Source organism: Phyllostomus hastatus, unplaced genomic scaffold, assembly GCF_019186645.2.
Source record: "Phyllostomus hastatus isolate PE091 unplaced genomic scaffold, TTU_PhHast_1.1 phas_contig_16, whole genome shotgun sequence".
NCBI classification, from domain to species: Eukaryota; Metazoa; Chordata; class Mammalia; order Chiroptera; family Phyllostomidae; genus Phyllostomus; species Phyllostomus hastatus.
The window spans coordinates 10116631-10135722 of record NW_025333643.1 but is presented as its reverse complement, the minus strand read 5'-3'; the positions used below and the strand labels follow the sequence as shown (position 1 = coordinate 10135722).

General features: G+C 53.3%; 1 protein-coding gene across 2 annotated transcripts in view; it reads left to right on the top strand.

Annotated features, from left to right (window-relative positions):
• The window catches only part of STIMATE (STIM activating enhancer), a 56121-nt gene extending 37294 nt beyond the window's left edge, over positions 1-18827 (top strand). For both annotated transcript variants that reach the window (XM_045832225.1, XM_045832226.1), the window contains 7 exons: positions 380-428; positions 2633-2728; positions 6579-6700; positions 11455-11567; positions 12484-12561; positions 13325-13474; positions 15189-18827. In XM_045832225.1, coding sequence (XP_045688181.1) covers positions 380-428; positions 2633-2728; positions 6579-6700; positions 11455-11567; positions 12484-12561; positions 13325-13474; positions 15189-15305 — 725 coding nt within the window. In that variant the 3' untranslated portion in view covers positions 15306-18827. The remainder of the gene's footprint in view (positions 1-379; positions 429-2632; positions 2729-6578; positions 6701-11454; positions 11568-12483; positions 12562-13324; positions 13475-15188) is intronic.
• The last annotated feature ends 265 nt before the right edge of the window (positions 18828-19092 follow it).

Genomic DNA, 19092 nt, shown 5'->3' with positions numbered 1-19092 from the left:
AGTGCCAGGCTGGGAGCAGCACCCAGTGAACCTCTGGGTGCGTGGGTGGATTAGTTGTTGGGCAGAGCATATCCTCAAGTGAGAAGTAGCTACATCCCATCTTGTGGTTCCCAGTCCCTGCCTCAGAGAGCCTTGTCACAGAGAAAGGAAAATGCAATTTTCCACACACTGGGAGGAGTCATTCTTCCTAAGTGCCCAGTGCGGAAGAGTCTGTACTGGTCGGCAGCAGTAGAGGGCCTCTGGGACCCTTGTGTTATTGTGCCTTGTCACGTAGTAAAAGAGCAAGCACCTTCGCCTGACGTTGTAAACTCAACTTGTTATATGCATTTTGCTTTATTATCACTGTGGAAAGCTACTGAATGTCTGTCTTTTCTTTCAGTCAAACGCTTCAGAGAACCAAAGCATGAAAGACGTCCGTGGAAGATATGGTAGGCATACAGTATTACCTCATTCCTAGAATGTGTTTGACTGTGTATTATACGGAAGAGTTTATATTTCTCAGGTAAATGTTGAGTCTACCTTTATTCTGTCATCACCCTGGTGTTCAAGTTTAGAAGATGGAACATAACACAGTGCTCCAGCCTCCTTTAGTTAAGGCTCTGTGTGATTATGTTAACGCCTCGAGTTCTGTAGTCTGTATGCATGTGCAAAAAATAACCTAAATTTGAAGAGTAGTCAAATACACTGTGTAAATGCTCCTCTCCCCAAAACTAGTCTTTTTTTGTTCCTAGGTTGACCCTAGGGTGGCAGGTTTTCCTTCCTTCAGACACTGTTTCTATACATAAATCTCCAAAAAGTAAGGAGTCACTTGCAAGGAGACGAGCAGCTCTCCAGGACGACATGATGTGCACAGGAAGCCGTCTCTCTGGGGCCGCCTCAGGCTGGCGCCCGCCCTCACAGAACAGCCATTTCCCCCCCGAGAAAACTTCTCATACACCCCTGTGATAAAGGCCTCTTTATAAAATGCTACGTACGTCCTTGATTGATCTTTAATGTATTATTTCTAGATGTTCACAATTCTCTTTTTACTTTCTCCTAATCGGTTTCTCTCAAATCCGGGTTTTGAGCTTGGGCCAGGGGGACACCTAGGGAGGGCGTAGAATTGGGGCGGGCTGTGTTTCACACACGTCGCCCTTCGGTGACTCCCACTTTGCCATGATTTTAGGAACCGGTTCTCAAGCCTCGATCACAGGGATGGTCTGGATTATCTCTAAGGTCTGTTCCAGTCCTGAGACCCCATGGTTGATGTCCCCTGCCTGTGGGCCCTTTCAGCACCCCCTTCAGTGGCCCTGCCCCGCTCTGGGTGCTCAGCCTGCGGCCCCGGAGACATGACCGCAATTCAAAGGTTCCTCAGCCACAAACCACAGGTTGTCTCTAGGTGTTCGGGGCAGTGGAGAAACCGAAGGCCCTACATTTTCACCATGTTCCTATGATGCGGATGGGCGCGGGTGGAGGAAATGACACAGGGTGTCCCAAACACTAGTGACCTTGGTTTTTTTCCTTTTTGAAACTCCTGTCATCTAGCCCAGGGTTTGGCAGGCAATTGCTCACTAGTTCACGGGTTGGCCTGGCTCACTGTGTTTCTATGGATCCAGTGTACAGGGGTGGCGGGAGCTGTGGCTGCTTTAGGCTCAGTGGCAGAGCTGAGTAATTGCTACAGAGAACAGCGGTCCACAGAGTCTGAAACATTTCCTCTCTGACCCTTAACACCAAAAGGTTGCCACCCCCAATCCGGCCCACTGTTAGATGGCAGCAGCTGACAGCGGCTCGGGCCTTCCTCTGCCACCCTGGATCTGTGCAGGTCTTGTTAGCTTCGCACATCACTTCCTCAGCTCCGCGCTGTCTCAAACAGGCACCTCGCACTCCATCACAAAGCTGGGATCGAGCATTTCATTTTGAAGTAACAAAGAAATGAACAAGCGAAACATATTTTAAATGTGTGTTTAGTGTGTTTAAACATATAGGGTGGGGCAAAAGTAGGTTTACAGTTGTGAATAGGCAAAACAGAGTTTATTCTTGTGTTATTATTTATTTGTTATTGTACTATGCTCCATATGAACGGCTGTAAGCCTACTTTTGCCCATGCTGTATGTTATTAATCAGTGGTCTTTTAGGGACTTTAATGCAATATTATTGAAGCTTTTGAAAGGTAGCTGAAATGCCAAGCCTGAATTACCTGTATTTTGCCATGTAGACTGTGTACTTTTTTGCCCAAATTTTTGAGGGAAAAATATGGGTGCACATTCTACTTGGGTAATGCCTGAAACACCTTGTGTCTGTTCATGTGTTTGTAGTTATTTGTTATAGAAAATTTCTTGTACCATAATATGTTCAAAAATAAATGCTAAAATTCCTTTATAATACCAAAAAACAAGTATCTAAATATAAATAAATAAAATTGAACTAAAAAATTGAAATGGAAGATTTTTTTCCTGAAAGTTTAGGTCAAAAACATGTGTGCACATTATACATGGCAAAATATGGTAGTACTGAGGCCTGGGGGAGAGGTGGCCGGTAATTGGAAGTTGAGATCTCCCAGTGGCTTTTTTCTACTTCAAATGTAACATTTTCACTAAATTGAATATTACCCTCCTGTCAGTGTGCTCACAAGTGCTGATTCTGTTTTGTACAGGTTTTTAGACACTTCTAAACAAGCCATAGGAATGCTGTTCATCCACTTTGCAAATGTGTACCTAGCAGATCTCACTGAAGAGGACCCTTGTTCCCTGTAAGTGATTCCTGTCTGAGTACTAACACCCCCGCCCCATGGTTGGAGATGGAGGCTGGCCTGGCTGCCTGCGGCAGCCCCGTTCCTCCAGCTCGGGGGTGGGGCGGCTTGCCTTTGTCCTCTGTGCTCCTCCGAGAGCCCATCCCATGTGTGCTGCCTCTGAGCTCAGACACCTGGTGACAGTGGTCCTGTGCGCTGGCTTTCTGCCAACCAATCAGAGTTCTGTGTCTTGGTTTGTCAGTACCCTACATCTACAGCTTCAAAGCAGCTCCTGGCTGGGCAGCATAATGCCATGAAGGAGTGTCTGTCTCTGCTGGAACAGCACACATGGGGCTTCTCTGTGGTGTCAGCCACTCAGGGTCAAAGCCATTATTGACTAGCATTGACCTCTTGACCCAAAGACCAGGAGTTGTTCCACCCTGTCAGTGCAGTGTGCCTTCCACACAGCCCCCGGACCAGCCTGCCTGAAACCCCAGCGGGGCCATGATATGCAGTGCCCCCTGCTGACAGCCCCCAAATGGTGCCTAGCTTAGCAGATGGAGTGGAAGAGGAGGCTCATCTGCCTTCCCCTGACCCCATCTTGCTCCTTCCTGGCTCAGACTTGGCACTTCAGCCGTGGTGGGCTACTCCTGGTGGCTCTCAAACCTGCCGCTGTCTCCTGCCCCTGTGCCTTTGTCCGTGTCCCTCTGCCTGAAATGCCCTCCAGCCTGCCCTGCCTCTGTAGGAGAGTGGGGCAGAAGGCTGGCGAGCCCCTTGCCAAGAGGTCTATGATGTATTTAAGATCACTTGGACTGGAAGATTCTTTTAAGCTTCTCTTTTTGGGTGATAGTATGCAGTTTTTAGATGTAGTCTAGGTCCATACTTAAGAAGTTGTGAGGTCTCCTCCCCAGGGCCTCCCCTTAAGTAAGACCTGGATAGATTGTGATCTGTTTGAATGTTTATGTCCAACCCCAAAGCAGGGACCAGAGGGTGATGGTCTCACAGGGGAGATGGTTAGGGAAGCGCCTCGTCCTTTCAGTCCTTGAGCCCAGCAGCAAGTTCATGTCATCTTCCGGTGAATCATCTTGATGTTGCTGGCCGAGATAGTCTCAGAGCCAGCTCTGCACCCCAGAGGCGCTGGGGCGAGAAAGCCTAGTTCCTGGTATAGCCTTAGCTACATCAAGGTTCCTGCATTCACAGAGGGAAGATGGTTATGGCTCTGCCTGGTGTGGCTCAGTGGGTTAGGTATCATCCCACAAACAAGAAGGTCACTAGTTTGATTCCCAGCCAGGGCATATACCTAGGTTGCAGGCTAGGTCCCCGATTGGGGACATGCAAGAGGCAACCTATCAGTGTTTCTCTCTGTCTCTCCCTCCCTTCCCCCCTCTTTAAAAATAAATAATATCTAAAGAAAGAAAGAGAGATATGAATGATACAGCTTTAAGCAGGACATTGACACACTGCATCACAACCAGGATAGAGAAGGAGCTGTTGACAGATCGTAAGTGCTGGGCCTGGAGAAGAAAAGGTTCAAGATGAATGTCAGGTGGTGACCGAGAGGCCAGACTGTGGGAAGGTGGCTTAACTTCTTTGAGCCTCAGTTCCTGCCTCTGTCCTGTGTGTCCTGCCAGGTCCTTGGGATCACTCCAAAGGTTTCATCAGATGGTGAGGACAGTGCCATTGAAAACAGCAGGGGTGCTTCCCAGTGAAGATGTTAATAGTGCAGATGGAGGATACTGTCATTAAAACGTCGGGAAGACTCAAGAGCTCCAGCAGCAGGTTCAGGAGCCACTCGGTGGGAGAGGAGGAGGGGAGCAGGTGTCTCTCTGGGTTGTGAGAGGCGCTGCTCCTTGAGGAAGGACAGGTGCCACACTGGGGTCTATCCAGCCCACCACTGCTTTGCTCTGTGACTTTTTACAGAGGGAGTCAGGGTTGTGTTGGACCTAGGTCTTCTAGGTCTGCACCTTGGGAGTCTGCAAACCTAGAAGAGGAGAAACTTACAAACAGAGGGGGATGAGCTGCTTCCTGTGGGTGGCATCAGGGGTCCCCTGTGCTGGGAACGCTGCTTTGGGTGTGAGCTGAGCTTTTTGACATCCAGGGTTCGGTGACGCTGAGGGTCTGTGATTCTAAGAACACAGTGGGGTATAGTGCTTGCTTCCTGTGTGGCAGGTGCTGTCTATATTTATTGACTCATTTTATCCTCAAACAGCCCTGCAATACTGATACTCGGATTGTCCTCATTTGTAGTTGAGGACCTGAGGCAGAGAAATTATATAGCTCACAGCTAACAAGTGATGGAGCTGGGATTTGAACTCAGCCATTCTGGCTGCTGGGCCCATATGATACTGAGCTGTCATCCCTGGCATCTCACCTGCGCTGGGTTCAGAGTACAGAGCATTCTCTCTCTATCCCAAGGCCCAGCACACTGTAGGCTCAAATAAATATTTGGTGGGGGAATGAGTGAGCTAACACACGTGCTGGCATACCCAAGGTATTGCAGGTTCTGATGCAGACCACCACAACAAAGCAAGTATCACAATAAAGTGTGTGGTAATCTTGCTAGTGGAAGATCTTCAATTTGTAAAAAAAAAAAAATAAATCAACATCTGTAAGGCACAATAAACTGAGGTACGCCTGTCTGTGTGTTAGGATGGGGCTCACATGTGAGAACCACTTGAAACCAATTAGATGTAAGTATCTGAGAACAGCATCGCCTGGGGCCAGAGCCCAGCAGTGACCGTGGAGAAAAGATCTGAAAGCAGTTGCTATTCCTTCCATATCTGGTCTGAGAGTGACCCCTTGTGATTTTAAAGAGGAAGGGCAGGCGGGAGAAAATGCTGTTCCTCCCTTTGGTTTTCTTGCCACTCCAGGTCCCTGACCCCACAGAGCAGAGTGTGCACCCTCTGGTGTCCAAGGGCTATGCCCCTCGTCAAAGTCTGGGCCTTGGGTTGGGGGCTGACTGCATAAAATGCCTGAAGCCTCAGTATCTAGAAAGCACTGCAGGTGGTCCATGGTCTGTGGTGTCCGGAGCTACTCTGGGGAGATTCTAAGCCATGTGGCATCTGAGAGGGCTAGAACCTGACCTAGTGACTGCTTGTCTCCTGCTCTTTGGAGAGTTAGGGCCTGTGCTCAGTGGGACCCAGTGAGATCTTGGTACAGGGCCTTCAAGAGGGGGCCAATGGGCCAGAGCCCTTTCCTTGGTAAGGAGAGGAGTGTGTGTCAGGCAGGTGGAAACAGAGCTTATGAAAACACACAGTCATGGTGGGCATGCACTTCTGCCTCTCCTCCTCCCCTTCCTCTGTGATTGTGCCTTTTCCGTGGGAAGTAAAGCTCTCTCTTCAGAAGCACTGACCTGCACTTGCCTCCATGGCAGGCTTGGAAGCACAGGGATGAATGAGGGCCATGCGGCCGTGCCCTCTTTGGTCTAAGAAGCCCAGGCCACTCCCTGAGCTGCTGTGGTGCAGCAGCACTGACATGGAGCAGCAGGTCTTTTCATCAGTTCTGTTTCCCTGCTGGCTTGCGTGGCTGCTTCCGGGTACTCTGTCTTGTGTTGCGTCTTCTTAGGGCAGGAACACTTGTGGTCTTTCAAGTTTGTTTCTCTCCTGCACCCCTCCCTAAGTTGTCCAGCCCCTGAAGAGTGTCCACACACTGTGTGGGGAGGCCTCACTGGGGCTCACAGAGGTGAGCACTGCGGCCTTTTGCACAGGCACATCACAAGCCCCCAATCCCCCCACTCCCCCTGAACACGGCCAAACAAATTGTCCGGTCATCAGCCCTGACCTTGGCACTGATAAGCACACAGGGCCCGACTCAGGGGCTCTTGCTCTCTGGTGGTGCTCCCTGATCATGCCACCGTGCCCTCTCCTCACAGGTACCTCATCAACTTCCTCCTGGACGCCACCGTGGGAATGCTGCTCATCTACGTGGGTGTGCGTGCCATCAGCGTCCTGGTGGAGTGGCAGCAGTGGGAGTCCCTGCGTTTTGGTGAATATGGTAACGTACCATGGACATTGAACGGGGCATGGAGGGGGATTCCTGGAGGGAGCTCTGCTCCTCGCTCCATACAGCCCTCCAGGCCTGGATGCAGAGAAGGTTCAGGAGCTGGTGGGTGTCTCTTCTGTAGTGAAGGAGCTTGTTCTGGGGCCTGAGCGCCATCCTCTTGCTAGTGTCAAAGTGCCCCACGTCCAAGGCCTGTGGGTGCGTGCCTCACCACTTTGGCTCCTGCCTTGGTAGCAGGAGACACCCTAGATGCAGGGAGGGGGAACAATGTCGCCTCTTCCACCAGAGGGCGTTGGTGGCCCCACCTACAGGGGGAGACTCTAATGAGGCCCCACCTCATTAGAGAGATGGGGGTGACTCTTGGTCTGGGAGGTGCTCAGTGGGGAGCTGCCCCTCTGTACTGCATGTCTGTACTTGTCCTGTGTTCGGGCCGTTTTATTACTGGGACTTGGAAAGTCAGGACTGGGAGGGTCCATCCCGCTGGGACCAAGTCGCTTTGCTGCCTCCTAACTATGGGCTGGCCCCCCAGCCAGCAGCTGACACACGTAGTCACCAAGGACACCAGTTCCAGCCTCACTCACAGAGGTAGAACTTAAGCAACTTACAGATGCTGGCCCAGCTTTGACCCCGCACATCTGGTCAGACCCCGTGGGATACAGCTCAGGCAGGAAGCTACCTGTGCGCTGGTTCTGGGCACAAATGCAGCACCTTCTACTCTGTCCTCCTAGAAAAATGGCCAGATGTGGCCTCAGCAGGGCTGCCGGTGAGAGGTGCCGTCTCTGGGTCTTACCATCGCCTGGTGATTCAGGCCTCAGGGTTTAGGGGGACAGCAGCTCTCTCCCACCTTCACAGCTGGCCCTGCTGTCTGCAGGATGGGGCTGTTTCTCAGTGGGGGCAGCACAGGTGGGACCTTCGCCAAGAAAGGTGCACACAGGTTGAGAGGGAAAGAAAGTGGGTGGAATTCTGGCTCCCTGCCCTCCTGTGCTGGGCCCAAGCGCTGCTCACTCCTACATGGTGGAACTCAGCAGGGACTGACATTGGTAAAGGGGAGCCAGTTCGTGGAGCCAGCTGGGAGCGCCTGAGGTATTTCTAGAAATTTTAGTAGTTGTCTGTCTCCACTGAGGGGAGATGAGCTCAGGGAGGGCTTTTCTTAGCCTCGTCACTTGATGCCTGATGAGTCACTGACTTAAGATAGTGTTTGACACACAGCACGTGCTCCTGGGGCTCCGGGGAGGCTCCTGAGGAGCTCCAAGTCATTGACTCCTCAGCTCAGGGGACGGAAACGGACCACAGCGCACACTGACCACAGCGGCATCATCTTCGTTTATAGGAGAGGCACCCAGAGTGGCTGCATGACGCAGGAAGCTCACTCAGCGAATGCACTGCCAGGGTGGGGGTGGGGAGTTGCTTGTGGCTGCTGCAGTGGGTTCCTGATCCTCCCATCACCTCCAGAAACAGTGTTCGTAACTACTTCTTTGCTGTTAAGATCCCTTCTGGAAGGCAGCGCTTTTAGCTCACCTATAGCTGGCCAGTGCCAAGGGAGTCCACCCCACAGCCAGTTGCATGCCAGTCCGTGACCTGGGAGTGGAGATCACGTCTGGTCCTAATACACCAGCAGCGTGGAACCATCTGCTCCCAGTGTATTTTCTCCGCACCCCCAAGAGTAGATCGAAAGGCAGAAGGCAATGGTTGTTTGACTCTCTTATTTCCACGCCCCCTTCCTCTTAGCTGTCAGGCCTGCCTTGGCCCTTGCCCTTGGGCCATCTGCCTCTGCCATTGGCACCCGAGACAGGGCGCCTCCTGCTGAAGCTGACCTTTCCCAGGGACCACCATCCCGAGTTCTCCCACCCCAGGTTGGGGAAGGATAGTGTGCGTCCCCAGTTACCTGATTTTTATTTCTACCAATTTCTTTTGTTTCCAAATAATTTTGTTATTTGCTGTAACAAATTATCACAACATTAGTGGTTTAAAACAGCACAAATTGATTATCTTACAGCTCTGTAATTCAGAGGTCCAACATGGGTCTCGTGGACTAAAATCAGGGTGTTGGCAGGACTAGTTCCTTCTGGAGTCTCCGAGGGCAGAAGCCATTTCTAGCCTCTGCCAGCTCCTAAGCCTGCCCGTGTTCCTTGGCTCAGGGCCCCTTCCTCCGGCCCCAGAGCCAGCAACAGCAGGTTGAGTTCCTCTCCCACCTCATCGCCCTGGCCTTCTACCACCTCCTTCTACTTGAAGTGCCTTGCGATGACCTTGGCCTTCCTTGGATACTCTAGGAGACTCTCCCTGTCTTAGAGTTGGCAGACTAGCAACCTTCATTCCCCTCTGTCCCCCTCTGGCATGTTACCTGACACATCCACAGGTTCTGGGGACTAATGTGTGGCTCTCTCTGTGGGGCCATTACGCTACCTGCCGCAACTATTAACCACCTCATCTGCTTGAGGCAATAATTCCACGTAGGCCCCTTCTCAGGTAAATGAAGGAGAGGGGAGTGTGTTCTAGGTGCTTCCATGGTCCCTAGAAGAAGAGGTGGACTTGCTAACAAGAACACGGGACTTGGGGAATGCCACACAGCCCCGAGGGGCAGGACAGGATCCAGGCGACACGTGGTGTCTGCTGTGTGGTGACAGGCTGCTCGTCGCCCAGCAGAAGCCCTAGAAGCAGGCCTGTGTCCCGCGGGCACCGAGGTCTGCGGGCCTGCTGCCTGTCCCTGTCCTCACACTGCCCCGGGAAGCCTCTCTGGATACAGGCACACTCCCTCCCTTCAGCTCCTATGCCTGCGATTTATCCTGAGGAAGTAATTCAACAAAACAAAGCCCCTGTGCACCTGAGGGTATCCCGTGTGGTAAGAAGCGGACACAGCACGAATGTCCGGCTTGTTTGACCTTAAAAGATGAGACCATGGGGAACACAAGACTCTCACATGAAACAGAAATGAGAAAACCCAGCACCTGTGCCTTCATTCCAGCCGTCCCCACACATGGTCTGGGTGCACAGGAGGAAGTAATGTGCGCGCGCAAGTGGGTGACACTTGATTTTTTCCTTTTTCGCTGTGTTTTTTTTTCCCTTAACTTCCTTATTAAAGCATCAAAATGAAAACAGAGGCAGCTGCAGCTGAGTTGTGGCTCCGAAACACAGCAGTGTGAGCAGCAGGAGGCACAGGGGGAAGCATCTCCCCTTTTGGCAGCCATTCTGGTGGAGAGCAGAGGGAGTGCACACCCTGCGCACGCAGGCTTCCTCTTGGTGCTGCAGAAGTGTTGCCGCCTGGTCTGTTGGCTTTTAAACACGCCAGTCCCGACTCATCAATACTCCCCACCAGTACTCTCTGTCTGTCCCCAACCTTACTTAACAGTTTTTAACAAATATTTTGATCTGTTGTTTTTGAGGACTTTTCTCAGTAAGGTCAGATAGTGTACTGAAAGAGTTACAAAATGCTACTGAAAATCCAGCTGGGAGAGATTGTGCTTCTGAAATGACTTGTTGGCTCAAACGCGAGTTGTCCCCGAAGTGAAAGTAGACGGCCTCAGAAGAAGCAGCAATGCCTCCCTGTGTGCTTTCTGCACACTTCTCCCGAAGTTTTCCAGAAAAGGGAATGGCCTGGTGTTGTGTCCATTACTGCTGCCTGAAGGCATTCCTGGTGCTTCCACTGGCTGCAGTGGCAGGCTCTGGCGGGGCTGGGGGCCACGGCACTGGTGCCTGGACGGGACTGGCCGTAGCAGCAGATGAGAAGCCGGAGATTTCTCTATGGGACATATTCTTTTCCCAGCCTGGCCTGGGGCCTTTGCCTGCCATGAATGTTGCTGTCTGCCCCCTCCTCTGGCCAGCTGTGGCCAGATAGCCCCAGCAGCCTCCCCTCTCCCTGCTACTCTCCCCTGGGCCTGCCACTAGGGAGATGAGTGTTGCCCCCCAGGGGCACCAGCCTGGGGGTTCTTCCTGTCACTGAAGATGTAGACCTATCCCTGGAGGGGCTGGTCCTCCACCCTTCATCAAGTCCCCTTTGAAACATTCTGGACGCACTTCAGGGCCTGGTGTCCTTCAGCGTGGGCTGGTGGTGCCTCCATTTCTCAAGCACAGTGACTGACGGGATCACAGGCCTTTGTCCACCCCGAGGCACAGCCCATCACTCCTTGCCTTGAGGACTTTTCTTCCTTGTCCCCATTCCAAGGTGTTTTGGGGGGGTTCTACCCCAGACAGAATCTGAATTCCTCCAGAGTCAGATTTCTGCTTTCAGGGCTGAGGCAGCAGGAAGGGGGAGGAGGAGAAGGAGGGGGTGAGGGGGAACAAGGAGGTTGTTGCTGCCTTCATAATTCAAAAACATCGGCCGCGCCCGGGTGGGGGAGGGCGGACAGCAGCGCAGTCCATGGAAAAACCAACAGTGGGTAATAATAGCAGTCTTGCTTAACACAGCTTCTGCTGCCAGCGGACAAAAAGCACCAGCTCTTCTGAGCGCCAGCAATAGGCACTTACTAACTTTAGTGCTTTTTGATTATATCTTAGAATCTCTTGAAAGAAAAGCCACTCTGGTATCTCCAAATTAGGAATTTTCTGATTTTGTTTAAAACACCCACCCACATTAGTCTGCACGGACTGAGCTGGTTCTTGGTGCTTTGGGGGCTTGTTCAGTAGCTATGGAGCCAGGGCTGTGGTGTGGGGCAGGGGAGTGAGGGCCCTCGGGGTCTGTGGGGGCGGGTTGGGGTGGGGCCTCAGTCTGACCCGGGTCCGAGCTGCATGTGACTGGGTGTCCTCCCCTGCAGGAGACCCTGTGCAGTGCGGCGCCTGGGCCGGGCAGTGTGCTCTTTACATCGTGATCATGGTCTTTGAAAAGTCTGTCGTCTTCATCGTCCTTCTCATACTTCAGTGGAAGAAGGTTTGCCTCTTGTCTCCCCTTCATTAGCTCCTGGGGATGCTAAGACAGCACTTTGCCCTTTCCACCCCCCAACCTCAACCCTATTGGGAAACCAACTTCGTAATTTCTTAATTTGTTTTGTTTTTTAACTCCATGTACACAAAGTGGAGTTGGTTTGATGTGGCACCTATTTATTGGCTACCTGCCAAGAGAGTAACTAGTCAATTTTTTACACCATCCATTTCAAAGACACAAGTGTCTGCTCTAGATTAAGCCAAAGGAATATATAAATTCAATGAAAATACAGTCCTGTCTGATACTAGTCTCATGCCTTGCAACTGTAAATGCCAGGCAGGTGTTCTTCACATTTGCAAATGTTTTCTTCACACACCTGTCTAGGCCAGTGCTTCAGCCTTGCCTTCAGGTGCCACATGCACCAGCTGGTCACAGGCGGCTCCCCGGGCCCCTCAGCCCCGTGCTCTGCCCCGGCCCCCGCCCTGTGCAGATAAGCCGCCGCAGCCCACCCGCTCCGTGTGCCCACATGACACCAGCCAGAGGGGCCTTGGAAACAAGTAGCTTGGCCATCCTTTGGCTTTATTTGTGGCTGGGCTTTACTTTTTAAGAAAATAAACCAAGGCTTTTTAGAGCTGTTGTCCTTCAGGAGGTGGTTGGGGTACAGGATTTCTGTTAGAAAGTGGTCAGAATCTATAATGACCTCACTCCCCAAGTCTGAAGCACTAGCTGCTCCGAGTGGTCTCTGAGGGGGTCCCTCACAGCAGTCAAACCTGGGGACTGCGCAGCCCTGGGCATGAGGTGCTCGGGTGAATGTCTAAGCCGAGTCCCCCTCTCAGAGCCTCATGGGGTTTTCCCTCCGCCCTCGTTCCAGGCACTTTCTCTGTGGCTTCTCCCACCTCACTGCATCTGCTTCTCCTTGCAGGTGGCCCTACTGAATCCTATTGAAAACCCAGACCTGAAACTGGCCATCGTCATGCTGATCGTCCCCTTCTTTGTCAACGTCAGTGCCATGTTGCATTTTTAACCCCAGTTTGCTCCCTGCCTTCCGGTTCCTGTTCAGAGTTCTGAGTCTGACAGAAAAAACACCTTACAGCTCTCAGGTCCCTCTTTGTGAGCATTTGCCGCCTCCCCACCCGGACCCCAGACCCAGAAATGGCAGGGTTGCTTCCTCCTCAGGCAGACCCCTGCTCCGGGGCCTCTGGCAGTGTGTCTTGCCTTCCCTGCCAGCGGCCTTCTGCTGGGAGTCCCACCCTTGTGTGACAGCGGCTCCTGGATCAGGATCGATGGGGTTTCACCCCATCATCCAGTCTTGACCACAGAGTTCCAAGAGAAACTCACGAGCACACTGGCTAGAAGTTAAGAAATAAGAGAGGAAACCGTAGAGGAACCTGGGCCTGACAGGTGTGGCAGTGTGTGCTGGTGGACCTGCCCGGCCGGAGCGGGACTAGGAGCCTGGAGACCTTGGTTCCAGGCCCCGTTCTGCCAGTGGCTGTGGCGAGGACCGAGGCAGGCTGTCCTGTCAGTCACCACCATGAAATCCTTGGGGTAAATAGGGCAGGATTTTCCCTGATAAGAAAGCAAAGGAAATAGAGGTTAGGAATCTCTTTTCTGAAGAGATGGCAGGGGGACTGGGCACAGTTTTTCCTTCCCTATTTCAGGTGTTGCAATCTGGAAGGCGTGGGAGGGATGGGGGCCTCGGGACCACTCCACATGCTTCCGTAAGGGGCCTATCCCAGAGTAATCTGCACTTTTCCTCCCCACAGGCTCTGATGTTTTGGGTGGTGGACAATTTCCTCATGAGAAAGGGGAGGACGAAAGCTAAACTGGAAGAAAGGAGAGCCAACCAAGACTCGAGGAATGGGAGCAAGGTCCGCTACCGAAGGGCCGCATCCCACGAGGAGTCGGAGTCTGAGGTAGGGCCGGCCCCCGTGCTGTTGACCTGAGGACTCCTCTGGTCTCGTGTCTCCCGCCAGCCAGGGGCAGGGACACAAGGCTGGCAGTTCCCAGCCAGACCAGACCCATCCCTGCTGTCCCCGAGGGCTTCCTGCCATATCCCCTAAACCGGTGGGGGGAGACAGGAAAGGAGGAGTGGCCGTGTTCCAGGGAAGCTGGCAAGGACTCGGCCGTTGACTGGGCCGAGTCTGGGCCCGACCATTGACCTTTAAGTATCAAGGTGTTTGAATCCCTGCCCACCACTGATGAGCAAGGGAAGTGTTGGCTGAGGCAGCTGGAAACTTCTGAAATGTAGGGGTAGCCAGATGTCCTGGGGGGAACCTCATCTGCTCTTATTTTCAAGTTTCTTGCCTTAAAGGTTTGCACTGAAGGGAGGCTCCTGGTCGTAAACAGGAGCGTGAGGCCAGGCTGCGTGTCCTGGGCAGCCGGCACCATGCCGCACTTCCGTGCTGCCCCACAGTGTCCTTGGTCAGCTTCCATGGTTGCTGACCAGTTCGCTGTGGGGGGCCTTCAGGATGGCTGAGGGAGTGTCTCCCCAAGAGGCCTCCGTACCTGTGCACGAGGAGAAGGTGACGCCTGAGCAGCTCCTCGTAACTCTGTGTTCTGAGACAGGCCTCAGCGGAACCCTGCGAGGACACGGGGGCTGTCTGTTTCTCTCCTGGAGCGCCCGGAGGGCGTTTGGAAAGCTGAATGAATAGGTGGTAGCACAGAGTAGGCCCTAGAACCTGGCCTGGGGCCAGGCGTGTTCTAAGAGCTCAGTGAACACGAGGTGAATGACAGTGTCACAGGCAGAAGCAGCTGCTCCGGATCAATCATGGTCATGTGATTTGGGGCTCGGGCAATAACGTAAAATTCGTTGTGTCCAGAGCAGCATGTGTTCCAGAAGACAGGATAGAATAACAAAAAATAAGCAGGGGGCGAAGGCCTGAGCTAGGTGGGCCAGGTGCTCTGTGATCCATGCCGAGGGACTGGGCATGCCTGTGCAGGTGGCGGGGAGCCGCAGAGAGGGTCGGTTGGGGGGCCGAGGCCCGAGGCAGGAAACGCTGTAAGGGAGTGGCCCAGGGAGAGGTGGTGAGACTGGCCCGGCCTGGATTTAGAAGGGGCCCCACACGCAGGGGTGCACAGGGACTCTCCATCCCTGCAGCCGCCCCTGCTCCCCTGGTGCACAGAGGTCTGAGGGGCCAGGCAGGTGGGTGGTGAATGAGTGGGGGTGCCCCGGTGCCCCGACTGCAGGGCCCAGTCCTTCAGGGGCCCACAGAGGCAGAGCACCCCACAGATGTGTTCTTTTCCTTTTGAAAGGGGCTTTCCACTTTGCAGTTGCTGAATTTGAGGCAGCCTCCAGGGCCTGGGCCTCCGTCTGTCAAGACTGGGCTGCAAGTGCCTGCTGAGTTTGCTGTGACTGGGTCGGCCCCAGCTGGAGGTTGGGTAGAGCAGCAGGGAGCACCAGCAGGGGCAGGGTGTGTGGACTCAGTGCAGGTTTCCATAGCCCTGGATGGGATCTGGAGGGGCCAGCGTGTCTTTCTGTGAAGGGCGGCTCCCCGTCAAGCTCTTCTACAGAAACATGAGACCGAGGCCTCGTGGAGGGACTGGCACCCGTGTGCCAGGGTCCAGGGAGGGCAGAGGAAGGTGGCACCACCGGTGGTGACTCAGGGACATGCCTCTCCGCTGCCTCAGATCCTGATCTCAGCTGATGACGAGATGGAGGAGTCCGACACGGAGGAGGACCTCCGCCGGCTGACCCCCCTGAAGCCTGCGAAGAAGAAGAAGCACCGCTTCGGGCTGCCCGTATGACACGTTCCTGCGCTGCGGTCAGGCCTGGGGCCCGGCCTGCTGACAGCGGCAGACGGTGGTCCCTCTGCAGGGTCATTCCTCCCTCCTCTCTGCCCCCTTCTTCTACCTCCTTGCTCTCGCTGTCTCCGCCCACTCCCAAACGACTGTGACTGGAGAGAGGGTGGGAGAGCCGGCGTCAGGGCCGCGGCGGTTGGAGGTGTCCACTCAGTTGCACTACAAACACTGACCAAATATGCAAGCAGGGCGTTTCGTGTGTGTGTCGTCGTCCTGACGGTGTTGTGAGGGACCCACAAGCCCTGTCCTGTGTCTGGCAGGGTGGCACTGAGGAGAAACACACACACACACACACAGATTGTGCAAAGAGCCTTCCCCGGAGGCTTGGGGAGTGAAGACGAAACATGTTTTGGGCTAAAAGTCACTCACTGACGAAGTTGGAACCACAATGCTTTCTTACTTGAAGTGGCTTTTATAACTATTATTTCTAAAGTCGGTTTTATGAGCTGTCAGTGTTAATGTTTTTTGAGTATGTGTTTATTTCCTATGGGACTAATGGGCAAAACATAGATTTTTAAGTCTTCCGTATGCTGTTGACTTTTATATTTTTAAGTTATATTTTCATACTATTGTATTTAAAAACTTTTTAATTCCCAAAGAAATGGGTTTGTTTGCCTTTCGTGGGATGTGAACTGGTTGGGTGGGGGGGAGCCGAGAGCTCCTCATTTGGCGCATTGTTAGGTAGCCTACGATAAGATGAGGCAGTGAGCCCAGCAGGAAGGCAGATGGGCCCTCACCTGAAGTCAGCGCCCTGTGCAGTGAAGGTCAGGCCTGGGTGGGGGGAAGGGTCAAACTCAGACCCAGCATTGCGTGCACGCCAGGGCCCAGCCTCTCCTTGGCGTTTCTGCTGGCTGGGCAGAGGGCCTCGTTCAAGGGGACAAAGAAAAGCATCTAAGAGGTCTTTCTGTCTAGAGAAGTTGCGACTGTGAGGCCACTTGTGTTTGTTCCCTGCCTGTCGTCAGAGCCCCCATGTCTGCAGTTTGAAATGTCGTCTCAGCCTTCCTGCCTCCCACTGTGCAGCCTTCAGAGCCGGCTTCCTGACCCAGCTCCAGGTCAGGCTGCCCCGGGCCTGTTATCTCCTCCACCTTTATTTTGCACAAGAGTCTGGAGAACACCTGCCTGACCAAATCGTCCTGTTTGTCACGTACTCCAGGGCTGTGGTCTGGCTGCATCCACAGCCAGGACGAGGTGCTTCTAAGCTGTGTCCCTTCCTTGGGAGAGGCCCCCATTCAGCCTGGGCACAGACCCTGTGGCTGTGGGAGTCGGCCAACGGGCAGAGAGTGGGCTGACTGGGCACTGGACTGCTGCGGACACGGCACGGTGGAGCACCCAGTGCCGTCACAGCCGGAGGCACAGAAGTCCGCACTGCCGAGTGTGAGCTGCTAAGGAGATGGGTGGGGAGGCCACACCACTCGGAACCTTATTTTTAAACCTACATAAAACGTGTTTCACTTAAGAAGACTGGGTCTGAATTGTGGCATTGAGCCAAGCTGCTCACCCAGGCATGCTGGGCCTGGCCTCTGCCTGTCACGCATCTGGGACATGGGGGGTCAGCCTTAGGGAGGCCTTCTCTGTCCATCCTCTCTAGGAGTCCACAAGCCAGAGGGGCTGAGACGAGCCGGACCCTGTAACTGTGGTGGGAGGTGACCGCCGGGTGAGCGTCTGTGGCTGGAGAGAAGAGGCGAGGCCGGGTGGTGCCTCGTGTGAGATTGGAGTCCGTCTCCTTTCTCACCTCACCTCCACTCCCCCCACTCCCATGCTCTGGCTGTGTCAGTGGGTGTCTCTGCTAGAGAAGTGGCATTGGGAAGACCAGTCCCTTGTGGCCTGGCTGACTCTCCTTGTCACTCCGATTTCATTTTGATTTGAACAACCTGTGCCCACAGCTGTTTTTTGAACCTTCCTGAGCTCAGAATCGGAGCTTCATTTCCGGTCTCGAGCCCCTGATGTTTCCACAGTGCAGATGGGGTAGGGGAGTATTAGTCTGTGAAATAGGGAACCTGGGTTACATGGACCTCAGGTGATCTGCTCACCTCAAGGCTTGTCCCAGTACCTGCTGGGAAGTGGGTTTAGTGGACAAAGAAGTTGTGAGTGAGTGGTGGTTTCCCCCTGTGTCCTGATGTTCAGTAAGGGCTGTAGTCTCTGAACTGTGGCTGTGCAACTGGCTAACTAGGGGACGGTGTCTGCCCACCGAGGGCCTGTGCTCTGTGGGGCTGGACAGGGTGGCCTCCCGAGTTTGGCCTTGTCCTCCTCCTGAGTTCATACACCCACGCACATGCACACACACAGCACAGAGTTTGCATTCCCTGGGAGTGTGTCCTGTGCCGCTGGGTCTTCTTTGTGGCACTCTGCCCAGATGCGGCGGATGCAGGGGGCCTGTCAGGACTTCTCCGGAGCTGCCTTTCTTCCCTGGGTGAACTTCCACACCACCTGCTCCAAGGTGCCTTACGAGGTGCAGCTCCTTGCTCAGCCACGTGGCAAGCATCACTGTGCTTGAGAAACCATAGGACACCGACGATATTGTTCACTGTCCATCTCGTTTGTCAGAATCTGAACCTTGGCTAAGCCACCCATGGTAGAAACTTGTAAGTCAAGGTCATGAATAAATTTCTTGTAACTAATGGAAATAACCTGAAGAGGCAGAACTGTCATAACTGAGTAGAAGAGATGATTGCGGCTCTTCTTCCCTCTGCTGTCAGTGAGATGTGGACAGTGGTGAGGAGGGATGCTGGTGGGATCCCGGGTAGCAGTGGCTTCTTGGTCCACTCAGCTGGAAGGCCCGTGAGGTAAAGCCCTCGGGCACACTGGCGGGCTCCTGCCTCAGGCTTTAACTTGTGCCCCTTCCTGGCAATGGGAGTCCTGGGTTAGTGTTGACATGTCGCGCCTCTGAAGGGAAGACACAGAAAGGCTCCGATCCACAGTGTGTCTGCCCCTATAGGACTTAGGCTGCTGTCCAGCGTCCCTGACTAAAGGTGCCCTGGGACTGCAGCCCACTCTGCCCACTCACAGCAGACCGCTGGCCATTCTGCAGCCAGGCCAGTGTGCTGATGCTGGGAGCTTCCCATCCTCCAGAGCAGCCCCTTTGTAAGGTGTGTAGGGCTGGCTTTTTAGAAGTTTCCCTCACTTCCACCTGCGGGGAGAGCTCTCTGTTCTACCCTGGGAAACCTTGGCTCCCTGAAGGGCTTTGTCCTCGGTGAGGGACTTCTGGTCCAAGTGTCGTCGGTACCTTGACATGCTGGGTGGGTGGGTTGATTTAATTTGATTTCTCTTTTCATGAAGTTTATTAAAAGTCAGATGTATGTGAGCAAAAACCACGGTCTACTTCCACTGTCTGCCTGGGGGGTGTTGAATTGGTGGTGGTATGATTCACAGAAACACATTTTTGAAATGAAAGGGAAGACAATGTACTTACACTGTAAAATGGTTTACAATAAACTTTGACATCTTATTACAGCTTTTTAAAAAAAGCTATCACTTTTGTGCTTGTTGGTGTGTGTTCTTTGGAGTCAAAACAGCTTAGTGGTGTCAAGAAAATTTCCCCAGTGGGTTGGAAGGTGGTCCCTAGGAAACAGAGCGAAAATGAACCTTACATTGCCTCCTAGCAGATGTGGGAACCAAAGGCTGCTGAGAAAAAAACAAATACGCTTTACCATTTCCACTTTCCTGCTGATGTGAGTAAAAGCTATTCTACGACCCCTGGGGAGCAAGTAGTGCTGGGAGATGGAGTGTGAGACGG